We start from the raw sequence: 24,139 nt of genomic DNA, 5'->3' as shown, positions 1-24,139 counted from the left end.
TGTGACATTATACTGTGCGTAAGGTCGTCCAATTGTATAGAAGCTGTCATGGCTGCTATGTGTTATAGCACATTGATGAGCTACAACCGGTTACGACACAAGCTTATTGAATAAATCTTATCTTCTCAAGCACATGTCTCTTATAAAGTTTGTGAAGCAGCCAATCCTACCATAATCCAGTAATCCAATCCATATGTTTAAGAAAGAATAAAAGGTCCAGCATCTGTTTCATTATTCGAGATGCGTGCAGCTCATTCAGATATGTGTCTGCATTGCCGTGCATAAATATCTATAAATCTCAGAATCAATGGAATAATTACCACTTGATTGCTCTTTCAGACACTAAATATTGTAAAGTCTTTTTTTCAATCATGTCTTCTGCGGAGTTTATTATTCCAGTGATAGCTTTCAATACACTTACTGAAAAGATGACTATACTGCATAGTTACATGGGCAAAATGTATTTGGTTCTATACAAGCACCAGCCCCATGCAGTGTCATATATGTACCCTCATATTTTCTGAACTAAGGCCTGTGTTTCCATTAATAATTATCTATACAAAGTATCAACAATTATTGACACCTTCAACACCAGAGGTTATTCATTTTTTAAATTTTCATTGTTTCATCTTTCTACGAGCCATAGCTTTTTTTTAATTTTTCTATCAGCGCAGCTGTATTAGAGCTTATTTTTTTAAGGAACGAGTTTTATTTTTTAATATACTATTTAGGGCGAAGTCAGATGAGCGTTTTTTTGCACGTGCCTATGTGCGAAAATAAAAGGGCATCTGATAGAACCATTGGTTCCCTATGATGTGTTCACATGTCCGTCTTTTACAGGTGCAAAATACTCACACCTGCAAAAGATAGGACATCCGTGCCCTGGAAAGATCCGTGCTGTGCGGAAAGATTCCCCGCGAGGAGTCCCCTCATTACCGAACACTGTGACAGCACTGTCACAGTGTTTAGTGACAAGGGGACTCCCAACGGAGATGAAGGAATCCCCTGCCACAGCTGTGACAGCTGTGGCAAAGGACCGCGACACCATCCCATTGCTTTCAATGGCACCACCACTGTTGCCACCCCATTGAAAGCAATGGGATGCAGGCAACCCCCGCAGTTATTTTGGGGGATAGTGGCTTGAAAGTCATCCCTAGCTGTAGGGGGGAAAAAAACGTAACTCACCAGAATACAGATGAAGACTGACGGGGACGGGGAGAAGAGCCGGACAGTGCTTCTAGGTTAGTTAAAAAATTTTCTTTTAAAGCTAGGGATGATTTTCGGGGTAGGGCTTATATTTCAAGCCACCCCACCTCACCCCAGAAAATCACTGCGGGGGTTGCCTGTATCCAATTGCCTTCAATGCGGCGGCAGCAGTCCCGGACCCACTGAAAGCAATGGGATAGCGTTGCGGTCCTCTGCCACAGCTGTGACAGCTGTGGCAGGGGATTCTTTCATGCCCGTGGGGAGTCACATCATCACTGATTACTGTGACAGTGCTGGCGACGTTTGGACTACACCCAGTAGTCTTTGTCAAACGTCGCTATCTATTTTATGATTAAGTAATAAAGGACACATCCAGTTGGATGTAAGTTTTCATTGGCACCAGTATCTTGCTGTCCTGCACAACGTTATTGATTGCTGACTGTCTGGGCGTGAATCCTGCCCATAGCGGGGCGTACACAGCTAATCGCTTCCCTGTGAACCGTGACTGGGTGGTGAGAAGTGTTGCTGTGGACTATATTATTTCTGCACTGCGATAGTGCTGTCACAGTAATCAGTGATGAGGGGTCCTTCAAGGAGCAGCTGCGCTTCTACAAGCACATCTGCTCCAATGAACGGGCATCTGAAACTTTGCCCGTTGAAGGCCTGCACACACTATTTTGGGCACATGTCAAAAAAATCACGGCGCTTTGGTCACATGCATTTTGCACACCCATGGAGCTCTTTTTTTTTGGGCACATAGGTGCGCAAAAAAAAAACAACACTCGTCTGACCATGGCCCTGGCTGTGCAAGAAAAAAACTGCATGAAAATCTGCATCTTAAAAAAAATGACGTGCATACACTCTTTGGGTGTATTCACACTTGGCAGTTTTGTTGTAGTAAATCCCCAGCAAATGGTGCAGACATTGGTGTGGATTTGTTGCAGATTTTTTTTCCACTGCAGAAAATCTACAACAAATCTGTCAAGGGGATTGTCTAGGTGTAATCTATTGATGACTTATCCTCGGGATGGGTCATCAATACAGATGAGCGAGCACCAAAATGCTCGGGTGCTCGTTACTCGGGACGAAAATTTCGCGATGCTCGAGGGTTCATTTCGAGTAACGAACCCCATTGAAGTCAATGGGCGACCTGAGCATTTTTGTATTTCGCCGATGCTCGCTAAGGTTTCCATTTGTGAAAATCTGGACAATTCAAGAAAGTGATGGGAACGACACAGCAACGGATAGGGCAGGCGAGGGGCTACATGTTGGGCTGCATCTCAAGTTCCCAGGTCCCACTATTAAGCCACAATAGCGGCAAGAGTGCCCCCCCCCTCCCAACAATTTTTACTTCTAAAAAGCCCTCATTAGCAATGCATACCTTAGCTAAGCACCACACTACCTCCAACAAAGCACAATCACTGCCTGCATGACACTCCGCTGCCACTTCTCCTGGGTTACATGCTGCCCAACCCCCCCTGCACGACCCAGTGTCCACAGCGCAGACCAAATTGTCCCTGCGCAGCCTTCAGCTGCCCTCATGCCACACCACCCTCATGTTTATTTATAAGTGCGTCTGCCATGAGGAGGAACGGCAGGCACACACTGCAGAGGGTTGGCACGGCTAGGCAGCGACCCTCTTTAAAAGGGGCGGGGCGATAGCCCACAATGCTGTACAGAAGCAATGAGAAATCCAATCCTGCACACGTGGGCATAGCAATGGGGAACCTATGTGCCACACACTATTCATTCTGTCAAGGTGTCTGCATGCCCCAGTCAGACCGTGGTTTTTTTTAAATAGTCACAGGCAGGTACAACTCCGCAATGGGAATTCCGTGTGCACCCACAGCATGTGTGGCTCCCTGGAACCCACCGGCTGTACATAAATGTATCCCATTGCAGTGCCCTGGACAGCAGAGCTAACGTCAGATTAAATGCAGGTGGGCTTCGGCCCACACTGCATGCCCCAACTTGACCGGGGTTTTTAATTCATAGACACAGGCAGGTACAACTCCCTATTGTGAAGACCCTGTGGACCCACAGCATGCGTGGCTCCCTGGAACCCACCGGCGGTACATAAATATATCCCATTGCAGTGCCCAGCACAGCTGAGGTAATGTCATGTTTAATGCAGGTGGGCTTCGGCCCACACTGCATGCCCCAGTCAGACTAGGGTTCTTTAGAAGTGGACACATGCAGTTACAACTCCGTGTGGACCGACAGCATGGGTGGGTGCCAGGAAGCCACCGGCGGTACATAAATATTTCCCATTGCAGTTCCCCGCACAGCTGATGTAACGTCAGCTTTAATGCAGGTGGGCAAAAAATTAATTGGATTACACTGTAGGCTAGGGCCCCAAAAAATTGGTGTACCAACAGTACTAATGTACCTCAGAAAAATTGCCCATGCCCAACCAAGAGGGCACTGAGCCTTGTGGGCCTAAGAAAAATTGCCCGTTCGGCGTGAGGTTTCAGGAGGAGGAGCAGGAGGAGGAGGATGAATATAATACACAGATTGATGAAGCTAAAAGGTCCCCGTTTTTTATGGTGATAGAGAACGATTCTTCCATCCGCGGGTGCAGCCTTCGTATTGTTTAGGTACCGCTGCTGTCCCCTGGTGGAGAAGAGAAGTCTGGGGAAATCCAGGCTTTGTTCATCTTGATGAGTGTAAGCCTGTCGGCACTGTCGGTTGACAGGCAGGTACGCTTATCCGTGATGATTCCCCAGCCGCACTAAACACCCTCTCTGACAAGACGCTAGCCGCAGGACAAGCAAGCACCTCCAGGGCATACAGCGCGAGTTCAGGCCACGTGTCCAGCTTCGACACCCAGTTATTGGTCGGGGGCAGAGGCGTCACGGAGGACCGTCGTGCGATCGGCTACGTACTCCCTCACCATCCTCTTACAGTGCTCCCGCCGACTCAGCCTTGACTGGGGAGCGGTGACACAGTCTTGCTGGGGAGCCAGAAAGCTGTCAAAGGCCTTAGAGAGTGTTCCCCTGCCTGTGCTGTACATGCTGCCTGCTCTCCGCGCCTCCCCTGCTACCTGGCCCTCAGAACTGCGCCTTCTGCCACTAGCGCTGTCGGATGGGAATTTTACCAGCAACTTGTCAGCCAGGGTCCTGTGGTATAGCATCACTTTCGAACCCCTTTCCTCTTCGGGTATGAGAGTGGAAAGGTTCTCCTTATACCGTGGGTCGAGCAGTGTGTACACCCAGTAATCCGTAGTGGCCAGAATGCGTGTAACGCGAGGGTCACGAGAAAGGCATCCTAACATGAAGTCCGCCATGTGTGCCAGGGTACCTGTACGCAACACATGGCTGTCCTCATTAGGAAGATCACTTTCAGGATTCTCCTTCTCCTCCTCCTCAGGCCATACACGCTGAAAGGATGACAGGCAAGCAGCATGGGTACCCTCAGCAATGGGCCAAGCTGTCTCTTCCCCCTCCTCCTCATGCTCCTCCACCTCCTCCTCCTCCTCCTCAACACGCTGAGATATAGACAGGAGGGTGCTCTGACTATCCAGCGACATACTGTCTTCCCCCGCCTCCGTTTCCGAGTGCAAAGCGTCTGCCTTTATGCTTTGCAGGGAACTTCTCAAGAGGCATAGCAGAGGAATGGTGACGCTAATGATTGCAGCATCGCCGCTCACTATCTGGGTAGACTCCTCAAAGTTTCCAAGGACCTGGCAGATGTCTGCCAACCAGGCCCACCCTTCTGTAAAGAATTGAGGAGGCTGACTCCCACTACGCTGCCCATGTTGGAGTTGGTATTCCACTATAGCTCTACGCTGCTCATAGAGCCTGGCCAACATGTGGAGCGTAGAGTTCCACCGTGTGGGCACGTCGCACAGCAGTCGGTGCACTGGCAGATTAAACCAATGTTGCAGGGTGCGCAGGGTGGCAGCGTCCGTGTGGGACTTGCGGAAATGTGCGCTGAGCCGGCGCACCTTTCCGAGCAGGTCTGACAAGCGTGAGTAGCTTTTCAGAAAGCGCTGAACCACCAAATTAAAGACGTGGGCCAGGCATGGCACGTGCGTGAGGCTGCCGAGCTGCAGAGCCGCCACCAGGTTACGGCCGTTGTCACACACGACCATGCCCGGTTGGAGGCTCAGCGGCGCAAGCCAGCGGTCGGTCTGCTCTGTCAGACCCTGCAGCAGTTCGTGGGCCGTGTGCCTCTTCTCTCCTAAGCTGAGTAGTTTCAGCACGGCCTGCTGACGCTTGCCCACCGCTGTGCTGCCACGCCGCGCGACACCGACTGCTGGCGACGTGCTGCTGCTGACACATCTTGACTGCGAGACAGAGGTTGCATAGGAGGAGGAGGAGGAGGGTGGTTTAGTGGAGGAAGCATACACCGCCGCAGATACCACCACCGAGCTGGGGCCCACAATTCTGGGGGTGGGTAGGACGTGAGCGGTCCCAGGCTCTGACTCGGTCCCAGCCTCCACTAAATTCACCCAATGTGCCGTCAGGGAGATATAGTGGCCCTGCCCACCTGTGCTTGTCCACGTGTCCGTTGTTAAGTGGACCTTGGCAGTAACTGCGTTGGTGAGGGCGCGTACAATGTTGCGGGAGACGTGGTCGTGCAGGGCTGGGACGGCACATCGGGAAAAGTAGTGGCGACTGGGAACCGAGTAGCGCGGGGCCGCCGCCGCCATCATGCTTTTGAAAGCCTCCGTTTCCACAAGCCTATACGGCAGCATTTCCAGGCTGATCAATTTGGCTATGTGCACGTTTAACGCTTGAGCGTGCGGGTGCGTGGCGGCGTACTTGTGCTTGCGCTCAAACACTTGCGCTAGCGACGGCTGGACGGTGCGCTGAGAGACATTGCTGGAATGGGCCGAGGACAGCGGAGGTGAGGGTGTGGGTGCAGGCCAGGAGACGGTAGTGCCTGTGTCCTGAGAGGGGTGTTGAATCTCAGTGGCAGGTTGGGGCACAGGGGGAGAGGCAGTGGTGCAAACCGGAGGTGCTGAACGGCCTTCGTCCCACCTTGTGGGGTGCTTGGCCATCATATGTCTGTGCATGCTGGTGGTGGTGGCTCCCCGGCTGATCTTGGCGCGACAAAGGTTGCACACCACTGTTCGTCGGTTGTCTGCACTCTCAGTGAAAAACTGCCAGACCTTTGAGCACCTCGGCCTCTGCAGGCTGGCATGGCGCGAGGGGGCGCTTTGGGAAACAGTTGGTGGATTATTCGGTCTGGCCCTGCCTCTATCCCTGGCCACCGCACTGCCTCTTCCAACCTGCCCTGCTGCTGCACTTGCCTCCCCCTGTCCTCAGTAGGCTTAGCAAACCAGGTGGGGTCAGTCACCTCATCGTCCTGCTGCTCTTCCTCCGAATCCTCTGTGCGCTCCTCCCTCGGACTTACTGCAATTACTACTACCTGAGTGATAGACAACTGTGTCTCATCGTCGTCGTCCTCCTCACCCACTGAAAGCTCTTGAGACAGTTGGCGGAAGTCCCCAGCCTCATCCCCCGGACCCCGGGAACTTTCCAAAGGTTGGGCATCGGTCACGACAAACTCCTCCGGTGGGATAGGAACCATTGCTGCCCATTCTGGGCAGGGGCCCGAGAACAGTTCCTGGGAGTCTGCCTGCTCCTCAGAATGTGTCATTGTAATGGATTGAGGAGGCTGGGAGGAAGGAGGAGCAGCAGCCAGAGGATACAGAGTTGCAGCAGTGGACGGCGCAGAACTCTGGGTGGTCGATAGATTGCTGGATGCACTTTCTGCCATCCACGACAGGACCTGCTCACACTGCTCATTTTCTAATAAAGGTCTACCGCGTGGACCCATTAATTGTGAGATTAATCTTGGGACGCCAGAAACGTGCCTCTCTCCTAATCCCGCAGCAGTCGGCTGCGATACACCTGGATCAGGAGCTCGGCCTGTGCCTACACCCTGACTTGGGCCTCCGCCTGCGTCCACGTCCTCTAGGCCTACCCCTACCCCTCAGCATGGTGTATTACCAGTAGTGCAGAAACAGAACGCTGTAATTAAATGTGCCGCTTATTGGCCTGTGGTTGGAGGCTGACTTCGCTTACGGAACGCACAGTAGAGCCAGGAAAGAATTTTGCGCAAGCCTGTAGTGAGACGTAGGTGCGTATGACTGAGCTAGTGGAATTCACAGCGCAGAAGCAGTCAAATGTCCAAAGGCCACTAGTAGGCCTTAAGTGTTTTGCTTCTATTTTTTTAAAGGCTGAGCTGAGATAGCAGACAGATACTGTAGGCAGCGTATATATGTATACTGTTTCCCTCTGGACGGGATGACGGCGGTGATGTAACGGGCAACGCAGAGCCAGGAAAGAATTTTGCGCAAGCCTGCTGTAACACTTAGCTGCGTATTAATTAGGACTACTACCCCCAGCAGAGACGCAGTACACTGAGGACGGTCACAGGCAGCCCAAATATATTTTTTTCCCCAAATTTTTTTGAAAAAGCCCACTGCCTATATAGACAGTATATCTCTTTCACCTTTCCCACTGTCCCTGCCTCACCAGTACTGGCCCTATACTATGTAAAATTACTGCAGACTGTTTCCCTTTGGACAGGATGACGGTGGTGATGTAACAGGCAACGCAGAGCCAGGAAACACTTTTGCGCAAGCCTGCTGTAACACTTAGCTGCGTATTAGGCCTTAGTCACAAGGGCGTTTTTTCACGCGATTTGCGGATCGCATGACGGATGCGCATCCGCAAATCGCGTGACCGGTGCGCGCAAGTCGCCCGCAAATCGCCCGAAAATCTGCTCCTAGCCGCGTTTTATTAGAAACGGGCCGGAGCTGTCCAGCGCATTGCATTCAATGGAGACGGCAGTAGAGCCGGCTCCATTTAAAGCAATGCGCTGCGGGCGAGCCCGGAATGAATTGTCGGGAAGGGCTTAAATATATAAGCCCTTCCCTGCAATTCATCCTAAAATGTGTAAAAATAAAAAATATATATATACTCACCTTCTCCCGGCAGCTGGAGCTCCGCTCGGCCGTCCTGCAGTGGGTGTGAAGTAGGTGTGAGTCAGACCTGCCCCCTGATTGGCTCAGCGCTGAGCCAATCAGAGGCATGTCTCACTCACACCCATTCATGAATTCATGAATGGATGTGAGTCAGACCTGCCCTTGATTGGCTCAGCGCTGAGAGGCAGCAGTCACTCACCCATTTATGAATTCATGAATGGGTGTGTGAGTGAAACCTGCCTCTGATTGGTCAGGGCTGTGACCAATCACAGGCAGATCATTCAGCAGGCGGGGATTTTAAAGCCCCGCCGGCTGAATAGTGCCGAGATGCAGTTCAGGAGAACTGACAGCGGCCGCGGCTGGACTGCGGCTGCAGCGGAAAGGTGAGTATACATTTTTTTTTTATTTTAACACATTTTAGGATGAATTGCAGGGAAGGGCTTATATATTTAAGCCCTTCCCGACAATTCACCCCGCGCACGCCGGCAGCCCATTGCTTTCAATGGAGCGGCTGTATTGCCGGCTCCATTGAATTCAATGGCCAAACATCGTTCTTCTCTTTCACAGCTGTTACAGCTGTGGCAGAGAAGAATGATTTGTCTTCTATATGTTCTCAATGGGGTCGGCGCTGCTGCCGCCGTCCCCATTGAGTGCATATAGAGAAGAGAACAGGAATCGCAGATCACAGATAGGTGCGATCTGCGATTTCAGTTCTATAATTTATCGGACGAGCGCATAAAAAGTGCTCATGTGTCCGATACCATTGCAAAGCAATGGTTTTATAAAATCGTCGGACGCATGCGCAAATCGCGGCTAAAAACGCCCGTCTGACTAAGGCCTAATTAGGACTACTACCCCCAGCAGAGACGCAGTACACTGAGGACGGTCACAGGCAGCCCAAATAGATTTTTTTTTCCCAAATTTTTTTGAAAAAGCCCACTGCCTATATAGACAGTATATCTCTTTCACCTTTCCCACTGTCCCTGCCTCACCACTACTGGCCCTATACTATGTAAAATTACTGCAGACTGAGGACGCAATGCTCTGCACGGCCGATATACAAAAAAAAAAAAGTGCAACACTGCTAAAAGCAGCCTCAACAGTACTGCACACGGTCAGATGTGGCCCTGAGAAGGACCGTTGGGGTTCTTGAAGCCTAAAATAACTCCTAACACTCTCCCTATAGCAGCTCCAGCATCAGCAGCACTTTCCCTGATCTATGTCAGAATGCATCTGTGGCGAGCCGTGGGAGGGGCCGATTTAAATACTCGGGTGACACCTGATCTCGCCAGCCACTCACTGCAGGGGGGTGGTATAGGGCTTGAACGTCGCAGGGGGAAGTTGTAATGCCTTCCCTGTCTTTCTATTGGCCAGAAAAGCGCGCTAACGTCTCAGAGATGAAAGTGAAAGTAACTCGAACATCGCGTGGTGCTTGCCTCGAGTAACGAGCATCTCGAACACGCTAATACTCGAACGAGTATCAAGCTCGGACGAGTACGTTCGCTCATCTCTAGTCATCAATAGTAGTTTAGAGGTATTCTGTCACCCAGGTACTCCACCAATCTGCTGCTTGCAGAGCCGGTGTTTTTGTGCACTCAGCTGATTTCTGCAAGAAGCAGGTTTGGCATTGAAATATTGGTTTTTAGTTGTGAGTGCTGTACATCATGAGTTTTTTATTAAATAATTGGATATTTTAAGATAATGTTTTATTGAAAAGGGTCACGCAAAGGAATTAGTTGAATCCTCCTATTCTAGAGTTTTAAAACAAGGATGGAACACACACTTATAGAGATCTGCCATCATTACAGAAGAGAAAACATTCTAAAGACCTATTCGTCACTCGTTTTAACTCACAGCACTCACAACTAAAAACTATTATTTTAAGATGGATGCCTTGAGAGGTGACCCTTTTCTCACCAATGAAATCTCTAAACAACCAACAGTTATTTTCAAAAAAACAGAACCCTGAAAAATATTTTAGCCCCTTTTTGTCCGCGTAATCAAAAAACCTTTCTTGTTCCAGTCAAGAGTGCCACATCTATGTTGTAATCACAGAGTAAAATATTTTTTTTTCCTGCACTGCTAAGTGCTTGAAGGTTTAATAGAAGGAAGGACTTACTTCATAGGGGGCAGATATTAAGTGTGTAACGGTGCTGTAGCACATGTTTATTACTTCATAGGGGGAGGCCTTGGGTGCCACCAAGCCCCCTAGTCCAAGTAGTAAAAGTAATGCTCTGTAAGCAGCATCCCGGGTGTAATCCATAAGTCAAATCACAAAGCTTTCATTAGTCCATCTTTATTCAATCCAGGTTTGCAGAAGAAGTAGTTTGTAGAAGTAGTTTCCACCTATTTATTTCATATTAACAGTGGTACGTAAAATAAGGGTAAATATATAAACAAAAACACCCAACAAAGCAAAAAAAACATATACTGTATATACTCGAGTATAAGCCTAGTTTTTCAGCACATTTTTTTGTGCTGAAAAAGCCCCCCTCGGCTTATACTCGAGTCAGGGAAGGTCTAAAAAAAAAACCCTCTATACTCACCTCCCAGCCGGCTTCTGTGTCTCCAGTGTCATCCCCCGCCGTCCTCTTTGCTCGGCTCTGTCATCCCCTGCCATCAGCACTGTGTAATAAGAGCTGTAATTGGATCAAGCATCAGCCAATCACAGCCGGTGCTCGATCATTCACAGCCAATTAAACTGCTTTAGAATTCTCCCCGCTGTCATCTCCCTGCTCGGCTTTCAAATCCTCTGCCATCAGTGCTGTGTAAGTAAGCGCTGTGATTGGATAGAGCTCAATCCAATCACAGCGCTTATTTACACAGCACTGACAGAGCCAAGCAAAGAGGACGATGGGGGATGACAGCTGGGAGAATTCAAGCAGCTTGTCGCACAGACACAGACGCAAGCTGGGAGGTGAGTATGGAGGTTTTTTTTACCTAGTATATACTCGAGTATAGCTTGGCTTATACTCGAGTCAATAAGTTTTCACACTTTTTTGTGGTGAAACGTATTGTCTCGGCTTATACACGGGTCGGCTAATACTCGAGTATATATGGTTAATAAAAATGGGATAGCCTGACAACGCGTTTCAGGGTATAGGTAGCCCCCTTTTCAAGCCTAATATAATAGAGGAACTTACTTTTATAGATAATTGGTATTAGAGCGGGTTGGGTGCTTGTGATGTATCACTGGGCTCGACGTCCCTGAATGACGTCATACTACGGGCCTGGAACTTTAAAGGAATCTTTTAAATGTGGGATTCAGAATTATAAGTGTTGTTTTAATATTCAACATGGAAGGAAGGAGATTTTTTTAGAGAGTAAGAAAAGGCTCATCCATCTGAAACCTTTTCTCAATTGCGGTTCAAGTTATATAATCTTTTAGAATATCCGTGTGGTCTCAAGTATATCTGGAGGACCAGAATTAGCAAATATCGTTTTAATATCGTCAATGGATTTCAAAAACACAGTATACCCCGACACTTCTCCAGTGTGCACAATAAGTATCCCTCTCTGATGCGAATCACCCCACTGGAGAAGGTAACACAAGGTCACTTTTCAAGACTCACATCTAAAGAAATGTATTTCAGCTCAATACACTCATACTGAATGGCTTGAACGAAGTGCTAGGGAAAATCTAATCACAGTACCATTTTACAATTTTATATTTTTTCCACTTATTTTTTATCCTTCCAATTCCCATTTTTAAGTCTTATCTGCTCATTTTTATTTATGTTTGTATTTTACAGTTCACAACAATAATTTCCCGATATTACTCCCTGTGCTCTTCTGCAACATTATTCAATTACTTTTTTAATCTTTTAGTATATTTAAAATATTTTAATGTTACATTTTTTAATACATTAATTCAAAAAAATCCTATAATTTTTTGTACATTTTTATATGCGCGGAAGCATTTAATATTTTTATTAATATTCTTAATATTTCCCTCCATGATTACTCCCCGTCTGTCCGTATTTTCAATTTACATCATCAATCATCTCAGGTATTTCACACTGTTTTTAATTTTTATATTAATTCTTTATATTTTGACACACGGCATATATATTTTTTAACTTATTTTATATTCCAGAAGCTTTTTGCGTGGGTCCTAAAGCACATCCCTATAGCTATTATAGTCTGATTACTTATTTACCTATTTTAATATTGTATTTATTTAACATTGTGTTTTTATATATCCTCTGGCTTTTCCTTGCTTTTATAACTTCTAGAGATGAGCGAGCATACTCGTCCGAGCTTGATACTCGTTCGAGTATTAGGGTGTTCGAAATGCTCGTTACTCGTAACGAGTACCACGTGATGTTCGACTTACTTTCACTTTCTTCCCTGAGAAATTTGCGGGCTTTTCTGGCCAATAGAAAGACAAGGAAGGCATTACAACTTCCCCCTGCAACGTTCAAGCCCTATACCACCCCCCTGCAGTGAGTGGCTGGCGAGATTAGGTGTCACCCGAGTATTGAAATCTGCCCCTCCCGCGGCTCGCCTCAGATGCATTCTGACATTAGTTCAGGGAAAGTGCTATCGTGTTGGAGCTGCTATAGGGAGAGTGTTAGGAGTATTTTAGGTTTCAAGAACCCCAACGGTCCTTCTTAAGGCCATAAATCTTCTCTATATGCGTTCAATGGGGCCGGCGGCAGCAGCGCCGACCCCATTGAGAACATATAGAAGACAAATCCTTCTTCTCTGCCACAGCTGTAACAGCTGTGGCAGAGAAGAACGATGTTTGCCCATTGAATTCAATGGAGCCAGCAATACAGCAGGTTCCACTGAAAGCAATGGGCTGCCAGCGATTGCAGGATGAATTGTCGGGAAGGGGTTAAATATATAACCCCTTCCCTGCAATTCATCCAGAAATGTGTTACAATAAAAATATATACCGGCGTATAAGGCGACGGGGCGTATAAGATGACCCCCCAACTGTCACCTTATACGCCGGCAATACAGTGGAGCAAAGAATAAAAATCATTACTTACTTCTTCTGACGTTCTGCGGCGCTCCTGCAGGCTGTCACTCCCTCCTGGTGTTCTGCGGTGCTCCTGCAGGCTGTTGCTCCCTCCTGGTTCCCGGCAGAGCATTGATTTCTCTACGGAGGGCTTTAAATCCCCGCCTCCAGAAACACACGTGCCTTCAGCCAATCACAGCCAATGACAATTTATGTCATTGAATGGCTGTGATTGGCTGTGTTTCTGGAGGCGGGGATTTCAAGCCCTGCGTCCAGAAAGCAATACTCTGCCGTGGACCAGGAGGGAGCAACAGCCTGCAGGAGCGCCACAGAACGTCAGAAGAAGTAAGTAATGATTTTTATTCTTTGCTCCACTGTATTGCCAGCATATAAGGTGACAGTTGGGGGGTCGTCTTATACGCCCCGTCGCCTTATACGCCGGTATATATTTTTATTGTAACACATTTCTGGATGAATTGCAGGGAAGGGGTTATATATTTAACCCCTTCCCGACAATTCATCCTGCGATCGCCGGCAGCCCATTGCTTTCAGTGGAACCTGCTGTATTGCTGGCTCCATTGAATTCAATGGGCAAACATCATTCTTCTCTGCCACAGCTGTTACAGCTATGGCAGAGGAGAACGATCTTTACGCTGACAGTGCGGGGGGGGGGGGCACTCTTGCCGCTATTGTGGCTTAATAGTGGGACCTGGGAACTTGAGATGCAGCCCACCATGTAGCCCCTCACCTGCCCTATCCGTTGCTGTGTCGTTCCCATCACTTTGTAGAATTGCCCAGATTTTCACAAACGAAAACCTTAGCGAGCATCGGCGATATACAAAAATGCTCGTGTCGCCCATTGACTTCAATGGGGTTCGTTACTCGAAACGAACCCTCGAGCATTGCGAAAATTTCATCCCGAGTAACGAGCACCCGAGCATTTTGGTGCTCGCTCATCTCTAATAACTTCCTATTAACTTAGATACTTTTTATATATGTTCTTTTTAGGTACAGAAATCTGTATTTTATATAACATGTTTTAATCTATTATATTTCTATTCATATTCGAAAGCTTTATGTGAATTGTTCCATTTCCGGTATGTGGCATGCATGCCCGATGATAACCCCACACTGAACTGCACACTGGGAAACATGCATCTCTAATGGCTTCGGGCCACTTACGGTTATTGAAATGCACACCCGGTTTTGGTACCTTTTCTTTGGAACACACGCCCGGGCGACATGTTTTATTATGTACGCCCACCATATGAACATAATTATATTAATTCCACACCCACATTACAGCCAGATCAAGGACATCTCACTATATTAATCCAACTTGACATTCCACCTGTAATAATCCTGTACTTTTAAAAGGAGATATAATCTCCGAAACACATTGCACTACCGCTCTGCTTATCTTGTTTGGGGTTTACTGAACCTTTTAAAGTTTATACAACATTGGATTCAACCTTGTGTTGATGGCGAACATCTTTATCATTTTAATATTCCTGTACACCGAAGGGGAGGGGGGTTCCTTTGATGAGGATTCTGGAACCCACCCCCACTGGGTGAGTACCTGAAAGTTTTCCACTAAAGATCTTAGCACTGATTTTGACACTTTTAACAAGGGATTTTATTTGTTTCCATTTTATATGCATCCATTTTAATGAAAACTTTACCTGCAGCACCAAGCCTGGCCACTGCAGTAAGGATGGAGCTGTCTGCTTCCTGCAGAATCAGTATACAAGTGCATTGGCCTGGCAAAGAGCTGATCGCTGGGGTCCGGGCAACAGACTCCAGCCAATCTTCTATTGATGACCTGTCCTGAGGATATCCCATTAATAGTTTACAACTGGACATCCCCTTTAAAGTTATTGCTGCCAGTAAAATCAAAGTATAGCTATATATCTGCATGACTCCTCCTTGAGCAATAGAAAGTGGCATAAATTCAGGTGACAGTCTTAATAGGCTTTATTTTCTCTAGTTGCAAGGCTTGTACCTTGTGTGATATCTGACAGAATGAGTTCTTTTCATTTATGAATTAAAGAGAATGATCCTCTTAGTTCCTCGGCTGTACCCAGCTCCTTTATCTACATTGCCTCTATCACACAGTAACTGAACTCATCGTGTGTGCACTTGTCTCTCTACAAGTGGGTCATGCATCCCTCCTCCTCCCGATGCCTGCTGACAGTTTTATCTGAGTGGTTTGTTCTGCTACTTAATCAGATGCTTCAAGTAGAGTCACTGTTAACACTTTAGCACAGATTTATTAAGACAGACCTTTCTTACGCCGGTCTTATTATAAAGGGGTCTGGAGTAAGATACACCAAATTTATTAAATGTCATACTCCCCTTTAATAAATTTGGTGCATCTGTTGGCAGTCTGTTCACTAGAAAATCAGATCTACGCCATTGAGGAGCTGATATAGTTTTGCACAATAATTCACACCTGTTTCTGAAATAAATTCTAGGAAAGTCCATAGGAGGCCATGCTGCTTACCACTAAGCCCACTAACCTTCTTGAAAAGTAGTAAAAAAGGTGTTAAAACAAAACATTACAATTTTTTGTTCAAAATTTAAGATTTTTTTTACGTCAAAAAAACTGGCGGAAGAATCTTCTTAAATATTTCCTTTGGCTTTATTAACATTTTATATTTACTACTCATAATTTGTGTGTAGAGTGGTATTATGCTTACACTGCATAGTGTCATCTGTAGCAGCACGGCATCACTTGGCAGATATACTGTATTGTAAGCTTCAATGTGCAATTTGCATTGCAGCCAGGGTGACTGTAATAATAGTATAAGGCATTCGTTCATTCTTGTTACCTGACTTGCCATAAGTAGTGTAAAGGAAATATGTCCCCCATATGTCATATTTTATGATGCCTTAATGAAACTAGGACTCTAAATAAAGAGACTATTTATACAGGATTGGACATAGAAAACCTTTTGCCATTCATAGACTTTTAAACAAGAGCTGCTTCATATAGGGCTTTCAGTAGTAAGAAAGGCTTAAAGAGTACCTGCATTTTCACACTTTAGCACTCATGCTCCATCAGTTGTGTTTGTCTCTCCCATATAGCTGCATATAGTGCTTATATAGAGCTATATGGGTCAAGGGGGGATTCCTCTACGTCTAGAGTAAAGAAGGTTTCTACACCTACATAAAAGGGGGTTCTTTACTGTAAGAGCAGTGAGACAATGGAACTCTCTGCCTGAGGCTTCTTTCCCACAAGCGTATATCAGCCCCACGTTTTCACGGCCAGCCGATATACGCTGTGATCTGATGCATTGGATTCCAATGCATCAGATCACATGGCCGTATTCTCGTGATGTGAAAGTGCCCGACCGTCCAATATAGGACCAGGCGTTTTTACGTTGGACCCAAAAGATAGTCCTGGAACTATATTTTGGGCTAGAATACGTCAGATGCTGCATTGGCTCCTATGGGATCCCATGACAGCAGCTGGAGGTGGGAGGGAGTTTAGCAGCGCGGCTGCTAAACTCCCTCCCTCTGCTCTCCTCCCTGCTCACTCTTTGCAATGAGAGGGGGTGGGGTGGGGCGGAGCTAAGTGTCGCCCCATCCCGCCTCCTCCCATTGCTGGCTGTAAACAAGAGGCAGAGCTAGGGCTGTGAGGGGGAGGGAGGGGAAAGGGGTGATGGCATGGTAGCCTCAGTGCATATGCACCGGGGCCCATGCCGTGTGAATGGGTGCACAAACGTTAGATTTGTGTGCCTGTTCAGGAGCTTTAACGCCACAGATGGTAGCGTATATCGGCCGTCCGTGAAAACAGCGGCCAATATACGCTCGTGGGAAAGAATCCTGAGGCCGTGGTGATGGCAAATTTACTGAAAAGAGTACAAGAGGGGCCTGGACAGTGTTATATCACTGATTACTCAGAAGGTTTGGTTATCTGGGGATTATTCTGATTGCCAGATTGGAGTCAGGAAGGACATTTTTCCCCCTAAAATGAGAAATATAGGCTTGTACCTCATGGGGTTTCTCCTTCCTCTGGAGCAATATTGCGAGGTAATAGACTAACCTAGATGGAAATGTGTCTTTTTTCAGCCTTAAAAACTATGTTACTATGTGCAGATCTCATTTTACAAGGAAAAGCAGTAGATTAGCTGCATCTATCTCCTATTGTGAATGGTGGATCCAATGTAAATTTCATAAAGAGGATTTTCTGTTTAGGACCCCCTCCGTGAGTACACAGCCACTCTCAAATAATGGTTCCCACTCTGGCAGACCCAATGCACTCACATATTGTATGGTTGGCCATTCATTTAAAGGTTTACAGATGACCAAATAGAGATGCCTATGTCAATCACAACTGATCACTAGGAGGTAAAGTAGCTAGACTTACCTCAAAGAGTTGATCAGCAGGACAGGTTGAGTCTAAGAAGGTGTTGTCTGGATCATCACACTTTACTTTCCTCCTAGTAAACATTAGCTTTTGGGTGCGGGCAGACGAGCGCATAAACGGCGCGTTTTTGCGACCAAACGTATATACGTGACCATCTGAGGCAATGGTTTCGAATGTATTCGTTCACATGGGCGATTTTACGGCGCGTAAAAACGGCAATTCGAAAAAAAACGGAACATATGCGACCGAAATACGCGCCAACGCATATTCGATCGCCGAAAAGACCGTTTGCAAAGTAGGAACAAACGAAAATACGCTTTCTAGCTCTGGTCGTGATCGGTGAAAAACGATCGCTCGGGCGATTATACGTTGCGCTCGTGCGAACGTAAATACGCCTACGCTTGTCTGCCCGCACCCTTTATCTTATGAAAGCACTGAGCGGATGTTACTTTGTTGTGCCTGCAATATAGACCTAGCGAGAAGTGGTGTCCATTCAGTGTGTTGGATTTTTTGTGTATGTGCATTGTCCAGAAAATCCCTTTAAGGCCTATGTCACATGAAGCAAATACGCAGTGAATAGAACCCATTGATTTCAATGGGTTAGTGCACATAAACGTATTTGCACAAAAAATATGCACCATGCTCTATTTTCCTGCACATTAAAATAGCACATATTGGACTAATTACCTTAATTGCCTATTTCAATTAAGCAAAAAGTACAGTGAAACACACACATGCACAAGCAAATACGTAACGTAAATGCATGCGGTAGTGCACTTACACCCATGTGACTCGAGCCTTAGGTTATTAGACCCATAGGGTTGTCTTTGCGCACACAAATGTGCATGATTTTCATGCATAAAGGTACAGTAAAACCTGCACTTGCATGCAGAAAAACGCTACACCCGTTGTGCAAATATTCAGTACAAATGTGCTAACGCCCACATGACACCGGCTGTAGGCTATTAAACTAATAGGGCTGTCTTTAGGCCAGTGTCACATGGTCATAAGGGCATTTACGTGTGCATTTGCACCACTGTATTTGCACAATGGGCATTGCATATTTACACATACATGTGTATTTTACTGTATTTTTTTGCGTGCGCAAATTGTGCTCAAGCCTGCTCACATTCATTGAAATAGGCAATTAAGTTAATTAGTTCATCATGTAATATTTTCGGGACAAATGCACAGTAAAATAGAGCATACTGCGTATTTTTACACAAACAAAATGCATGCGCAAAATACGCTTATGTGAGCTAACCTATTGAAATCAAGGGGTTGTATTCATTGTGTATCATGCAATGGCCTTAAAAGCTAATTAATTATTTGTAATGTGCAAATTTAGAGTTAAAGGGCAGTTAGGACTATAGTCTAGTGAACTCTCATATTTCACCTAGAAGGTGTAGGAAAAAGCTAAGACAATTTCAAATATGCTCTAAGATCTCATCAGGGTTGGACATAAAAATTCAATGATCTTCCTTTTTGTGGTTTGATCGCTTGCTTTTAAAATTTAGAATAACAAAACTATAATTTCTGGTCAACCTTTGTGTTCTTATTTTTCAGACGTAACATGCACCAAATGACAGACGGATTGGAGAAGCCAGGTCAAATTAGATGGCCACTAGCAATCACCCTGGCTATTGCATGGGTGCTGGTCTACTTTTGCATCTGGAAAGGAGTTGGCTGGACAGGAAAGGTAGTGCAACATAATAGTTTGTGTTATTTGACTAATTTACAGGCTGATTAACTTCCTTGGGCCTCTTTTACATGACTGTATGCGTTTTCACAGTCGCCTGTACGCTTCGTAAAATCACATGATTTAAGAATAGCCGCGATCGAGACTCGAACTTTATCCGCATATTTTATGCCGTTCACACGGGTGGCTGCTGCGTATCAGCAAAAAAAATACACAGCAGCATGAAATCCCTCGATCGGCAGAAATCCTCGGAATGGCTATTAATGCTTAAATAGAGGCAGCTGTCTTCTTTTCCCAGCGTTGGACGCTGCTAAACTCTCTCCTCCTTCCTTTTTTTTCAGTTCCCATAGTATTCTGTAGAAGCTTCCAGCGTATCTCGGGCAGTGATAGGGCAAGACCTATCTTTGGATACAGTGTCTAAAATCTGCTATTTTTGCAGACCAATTTTGTTATGCCGGCAAAAATTGTTCATCTGAGTGAATATATTGAAATCCAATGCTTCAGTCGCCATTTTTGGCCGATTTTTGGACGCAGCTAAATAGCGGCGTATATACGGTGGTGTGAATGGGGCCTTAATTAATTGTTTTTTTTGTTATTTTGAACCTTTGTTAACTAAATATATTTAATACTATTCTATGTTATAAGCAAGTCTAGATGGCATGAAGTTACTAAATAGTGAAGATGAAAATAAATATGCTAAATCTGTTAGTTTATTCATTATGTATTTGTTTCTAAATATGGATGTTTTCTTATTTTTTTCATAAACATGTGCCAAATTTTTATGTAACATTTTTAGCCTATGCCAGTTCATGAATTATAGAAAGAGTTTCTAAAGGGCGGAAATAAAGGGCTAAATTTACATAAATTCATGCAACATTTCAATGAATATGGTTTATTTCAGATACTAATTGAGCCTTTTTTGTCATCAAAAAACTGTCAACAAAATACAATTTTTCTAAATTCTATTAAGAAGATTTCCTAAACACATTACAACTCTTGTTGTATCAACATAATTCTGGCTTTAACTCAGCATCAAGAAATTAAGCAGCTGAGAATAGAACTGCAGTTAAAGCGACCCCTGGGTCCCAGGATGGACCAAGGGGGAGGAGTCATATTACATGCTGTCCATCCTCTACCATTGTTTCTCTGATTCACTGGTTGCAGGCCATGTTTTTGGCTTTACAAGATGGTCATTGCAATCCTCTCACTATCTATTTCACACTGTGCACCAGAAGTCAAAGGCACTGATCAGGGCTGATCACATGCCAATCAGAGAGCAGGTGTAGCGCATCAACAGTCTAGCACACTACCAATGCGCAATTCGCATTAGTTAGTCAGAAGATTGCAGCAGCCATCTTGGAAGACCAAAAACTGGTCCCAAAATCAGCATATCCAAAAGAGAACAACATAGAAGACATATGGCAGGTAATGTAACTCTACTTCTGGTCCCTGGATAGAATTTTATACCAGAAGCGGAGAGTTACTTTAATAAAAAATGAGGACTGTTTTTGGAAATTACAATGTCTAAAAAATCATTTAACCAATAACTCAAAAATATCCATTTGTTTCCATTTAGGTAGTCTACTTTTCAGCCACTTACCCCTACATTATGTTGGTCATCTTATTTTTCCGAGGTGTCACTCTCCCTGGAGCAATCGAAGGAATTTTGTTTTACATCACTCCAAATTTCAGCAAACTCTCAGATTCGGAGGTAAAAAGAAACATTTATTAAAATCCTAAATATTAAGCAATGCGGAGATAACAAATATTCTCATCTGTACACAGGTGTGGCTGGATGCTGCTACTCAAATCTTTTTTTCATATGGCTTGGGGCTTGGCTCCTTAATTGCCCTTGGAAGTTACAACCCATTCCACAACAATGTTTACCGGCAAGTAAAATATTTAGATTTCAGATATATAGATTTTCATACTGTTTTGTTTAGTCTGTGTGATAACAAAAGTAAAGTTCCAAGTATATACGTGTTACAGATCATTTAGCTTTATACAATACTAGCTTATATACCCAGGGTTGCCTGGGTATACATCTATCTATATAAATATTTTCTACCAGACAGATAGGAAAAAAGGTCCATGGACAGTGATTCCAGAGGTCAAGGATTAATTTTAAGGCTTATATCTGACAGATAGGCTGACCACGGAGAATCGCGGCAATTCGGAGCATGCTGCCAATTGCCATCCGCTAGCAGAGAATCACAATGATTCTATGCTCGTGGACAGTGGGCTGTGCTTTCTATAGCAATGCTATGGAAAGCGTTCATTGCGTTCCCCGCGGCCGGATTATCACCGCAGGGAACGCAATGCAAACCCGCCCGTAGAAAGGCAGCCTTACACTCCTTCAGCAAATTGCAGAAGATCCGTTTTTAAATTTCTTTGTATTTGACAATAACTACATCTACAGTTCACTTGTCTAATAATAACATTTGGATGTTGATGGTAGCCCTTGAGAGGATCATATTGAAAACCTTCCAAATTGGAATGCCTTTCCCCTTGATGCACTGGCTCTGTCTTTCTCTTTTTGAATTTGGGCCTGATGCTATTCTGGGGTCTCTGCAGCCCTTGATGTAGTGGCTCTTTCCTACAATACTTGAAATCAGGCCTCTCTCTGTACCGTGGTCTCTGATGTTCTTTATGTCCTGACTCTTCCCCTCTCTTTTTTAAATTTGGGCCTAATGCTGGTCTGAGGTCTCTGTAGCCCTTGATGTCCTGGCTCCACTCATTCTTAAGTCATTGGTCTTGGTGTTTGCTTGTCTCACTCGCTCACAGTAATTTTACTTTCTTTGCTTTTGGGTGACTTGTCCGATGGGTTTCTTTTTTGTTGGAGGCATTCTAGATTCATCACAGATCTAAATTTTTCACCATGAGTCGAATAGCATATTAGTTAACTATAAATTATACAATTAGCCTGATTTATTGAGAATGTGTAAAAAAATTGTGTTTGTTGCACATAGCAACCAATCATCACTCATTAAGCTGCCCTAGTAAAACGAAACCAGTGCTGTGATTGGTCGCTATGAGTAACAAACATTTTAACACCCAGGACATTTTAACATCTGCAAAATCAACTTCTGCTGACAACCAAATAAAATCAAGTTGCATTGCTGTAATGATTTTGGTCTTCCTTTCCCTATGACATGTCCTGTTTTAGGCAAATCAAACACAGCTGTATAAACAAAGCCTACATAAGTTTTATTCTAAATTGAGCAAAAATGGAAAACTCCTGCTAATGTTTTATATTACCATGTATGCATTGTGCTATATTTTTAACACTAAAACATTTATTAGTCCTGTAGTGAATTGTAATTTCTCTCTTTTAGAGACTCAATCATCGTCTGTTGCATCAATTCTGGCACAAGTATGTTTGCGGGTTTTGTCATCTTTTCCATTGTTGGATTCATGGCACATGTGACTAAGAGATCAATAGCACAAGTTGCAGCATCAGGTACAATAATGTTTTTTCCACAGTAGTTTTAATTGTATTTGTTAGTCTGTTTTCTTTACATGATGACTAGAGATGAGTGGATTTTTCAAATGTTCAGTTCAGCCAGTTCGTTATCTTTCGTCAAAAAGTTCAGTTTGGTCCAAATTAGTTTGAACCGAACCAGAAGATCATAAAAAAAAATCTGCAACTAGTATTGAACACTGCATAGGAGCCCTGAGGTGTGGTGGTGGTTCAATGGATGTGGCTCAGTGGTTATCACTGTTGCCTTGCAGTGATGGGGTCCTAGGTTTATATATGACAAAGGATAAGACCTTTCTGCACTTTGTAAAACTTCAAGCAGATGTCGTTGGTCAGATTTAAAGCTAGGAACCCAGAACCCACTGAGCCATATCCATTGAACTACCCCCACCATGTTCCAGGGCTCTTAGACAGTGTTCAGTGTTGGTTCCAGCGATTTTTATGAACCTCTGATTCAGAAGGCAAGTTCTAGACTGGAATAGGGAGAGTGATTGGATCCTGTATATCTTGATTTCTCCAAACCGTTTGACACTGTGCCTCATAAAAAGTTGGTATAAAAAACGAGAATGCTTGGCCAGGGTAAGAAAGTGGGTAAGTAACTGGTTCAGTGATGGAAAGCACAGGGTGGTTATTAATTGAAAATGGAAATGAATACATTGGGAGCTTGTACAGAAAAGTGGCAAATGAAGTTTAACACTGATAAATGTAAGGTTCTGTAGATGGGCAGGAAAAATACATGTCACCAGTACACACTACATGGGACAACAAACATGGAAAAGAACTTGGGGATTTTAGTTAACTGTAAACTTTACTGGAGCAACCAGTGTCAGGCAGCTACTGCCAAGTCAAATAGGAGAATGCGGTAGATCAAAAGAGGTCTAGGAGTACATGACAAGAACATTGTTCTTCCTCTTTACAAATCACTGGTTAGACCACACATGGTATATTGTGTACAGTTTTGGAACCATAAGAAGAACATATCAGAGATTGAGCTGGTTCAAAGACGGGCAATTAAGTTAATAAAGGGAATGGGCAGACTACAATACCCAGAGAGGTCATCAAAATTGGAGTTATTTCATTTAGAAAAAAAGATGGACGAGGGACAACGTAATAACTACATATATAAATATATCAGTGGTCAGTGCAGAGATCTCTCCCATCATGTATTTATACTCAGGAATGTGACAGTAGGTGCGCCCTCTACATCTAGAGGAAAGAAGGTTTTCTACATTAACATAGAAGGGGGTTCTTTACTGTAAGAGCAGTGAGACTGTGGAACTCTCTGCCTGAGGAAGTGGTGATGGAGAACTCACTAAAAGAGTACAAGACGGGCCTGGACGCCTTTCTTGAGTGTAAAAATATTACATATTATAGTCACCAATTACTTCAGAAGGGTCAGCAATCCGGGATTATTACGATTGCCAAATTCGAGTCAGGAAGGAATTTTTTCCCCTAAAATGAGGAAAATTGGCTTCTAC

General features: G+C 44.9%; 1 protein-coding gene across 1 annotated transcript in view; it reads left to right on the top strand.

The window, feature by feature from the left end:
* Nucleotides 1-24,139, top strand: part of SLC6A1 (solute carrier family 6 member 1) — a 219,386-nt gene that overhangs the window by 158,964 nt on the left and 36,283 nt on the right. The window contains exons 6-9 of the mRNA XM_066596491.1: nt 19,051-19,183; nt 20,760-20,894; nt 20,969-21,072; nt 22,519-22,643. Of these exons, the coding sequence (XP_066452588.1) occupies nt 19,051-19,183; nt 20,760-20,894; nt 20,969-21,072; nt 22,519-22,643 (497 nt within the window). The remainder of the gene's footprint in view (nt 1-19,050; nt 19,184-20,759; nt 20,895-20,968; nt 21,073-22,518; nt 22,644-24,139) is intronic.

The sequence above is a fragment of the Eleutherodactylus coqui genome, chromosome 3, assembly GCF_035609145.1.
Source record: "Eleutherodactylus coqui strain aEleCoq1 chromosome 3, aEleCoq1.hap1, whole genome shotgun sequence".
Taxonomy (NCBI): Eukaryota; Metazoa; Chordata; class Amphibia; order Anura; family Eleutherodactylidae; genus Eleutherodactylus; species Eleutherodactylus coqui.
The sequence above is the reverse complement of the archived record's forward strand: the minus strand, read 5'-3'. Positions and strand labels throughout refer to the sequence as shown.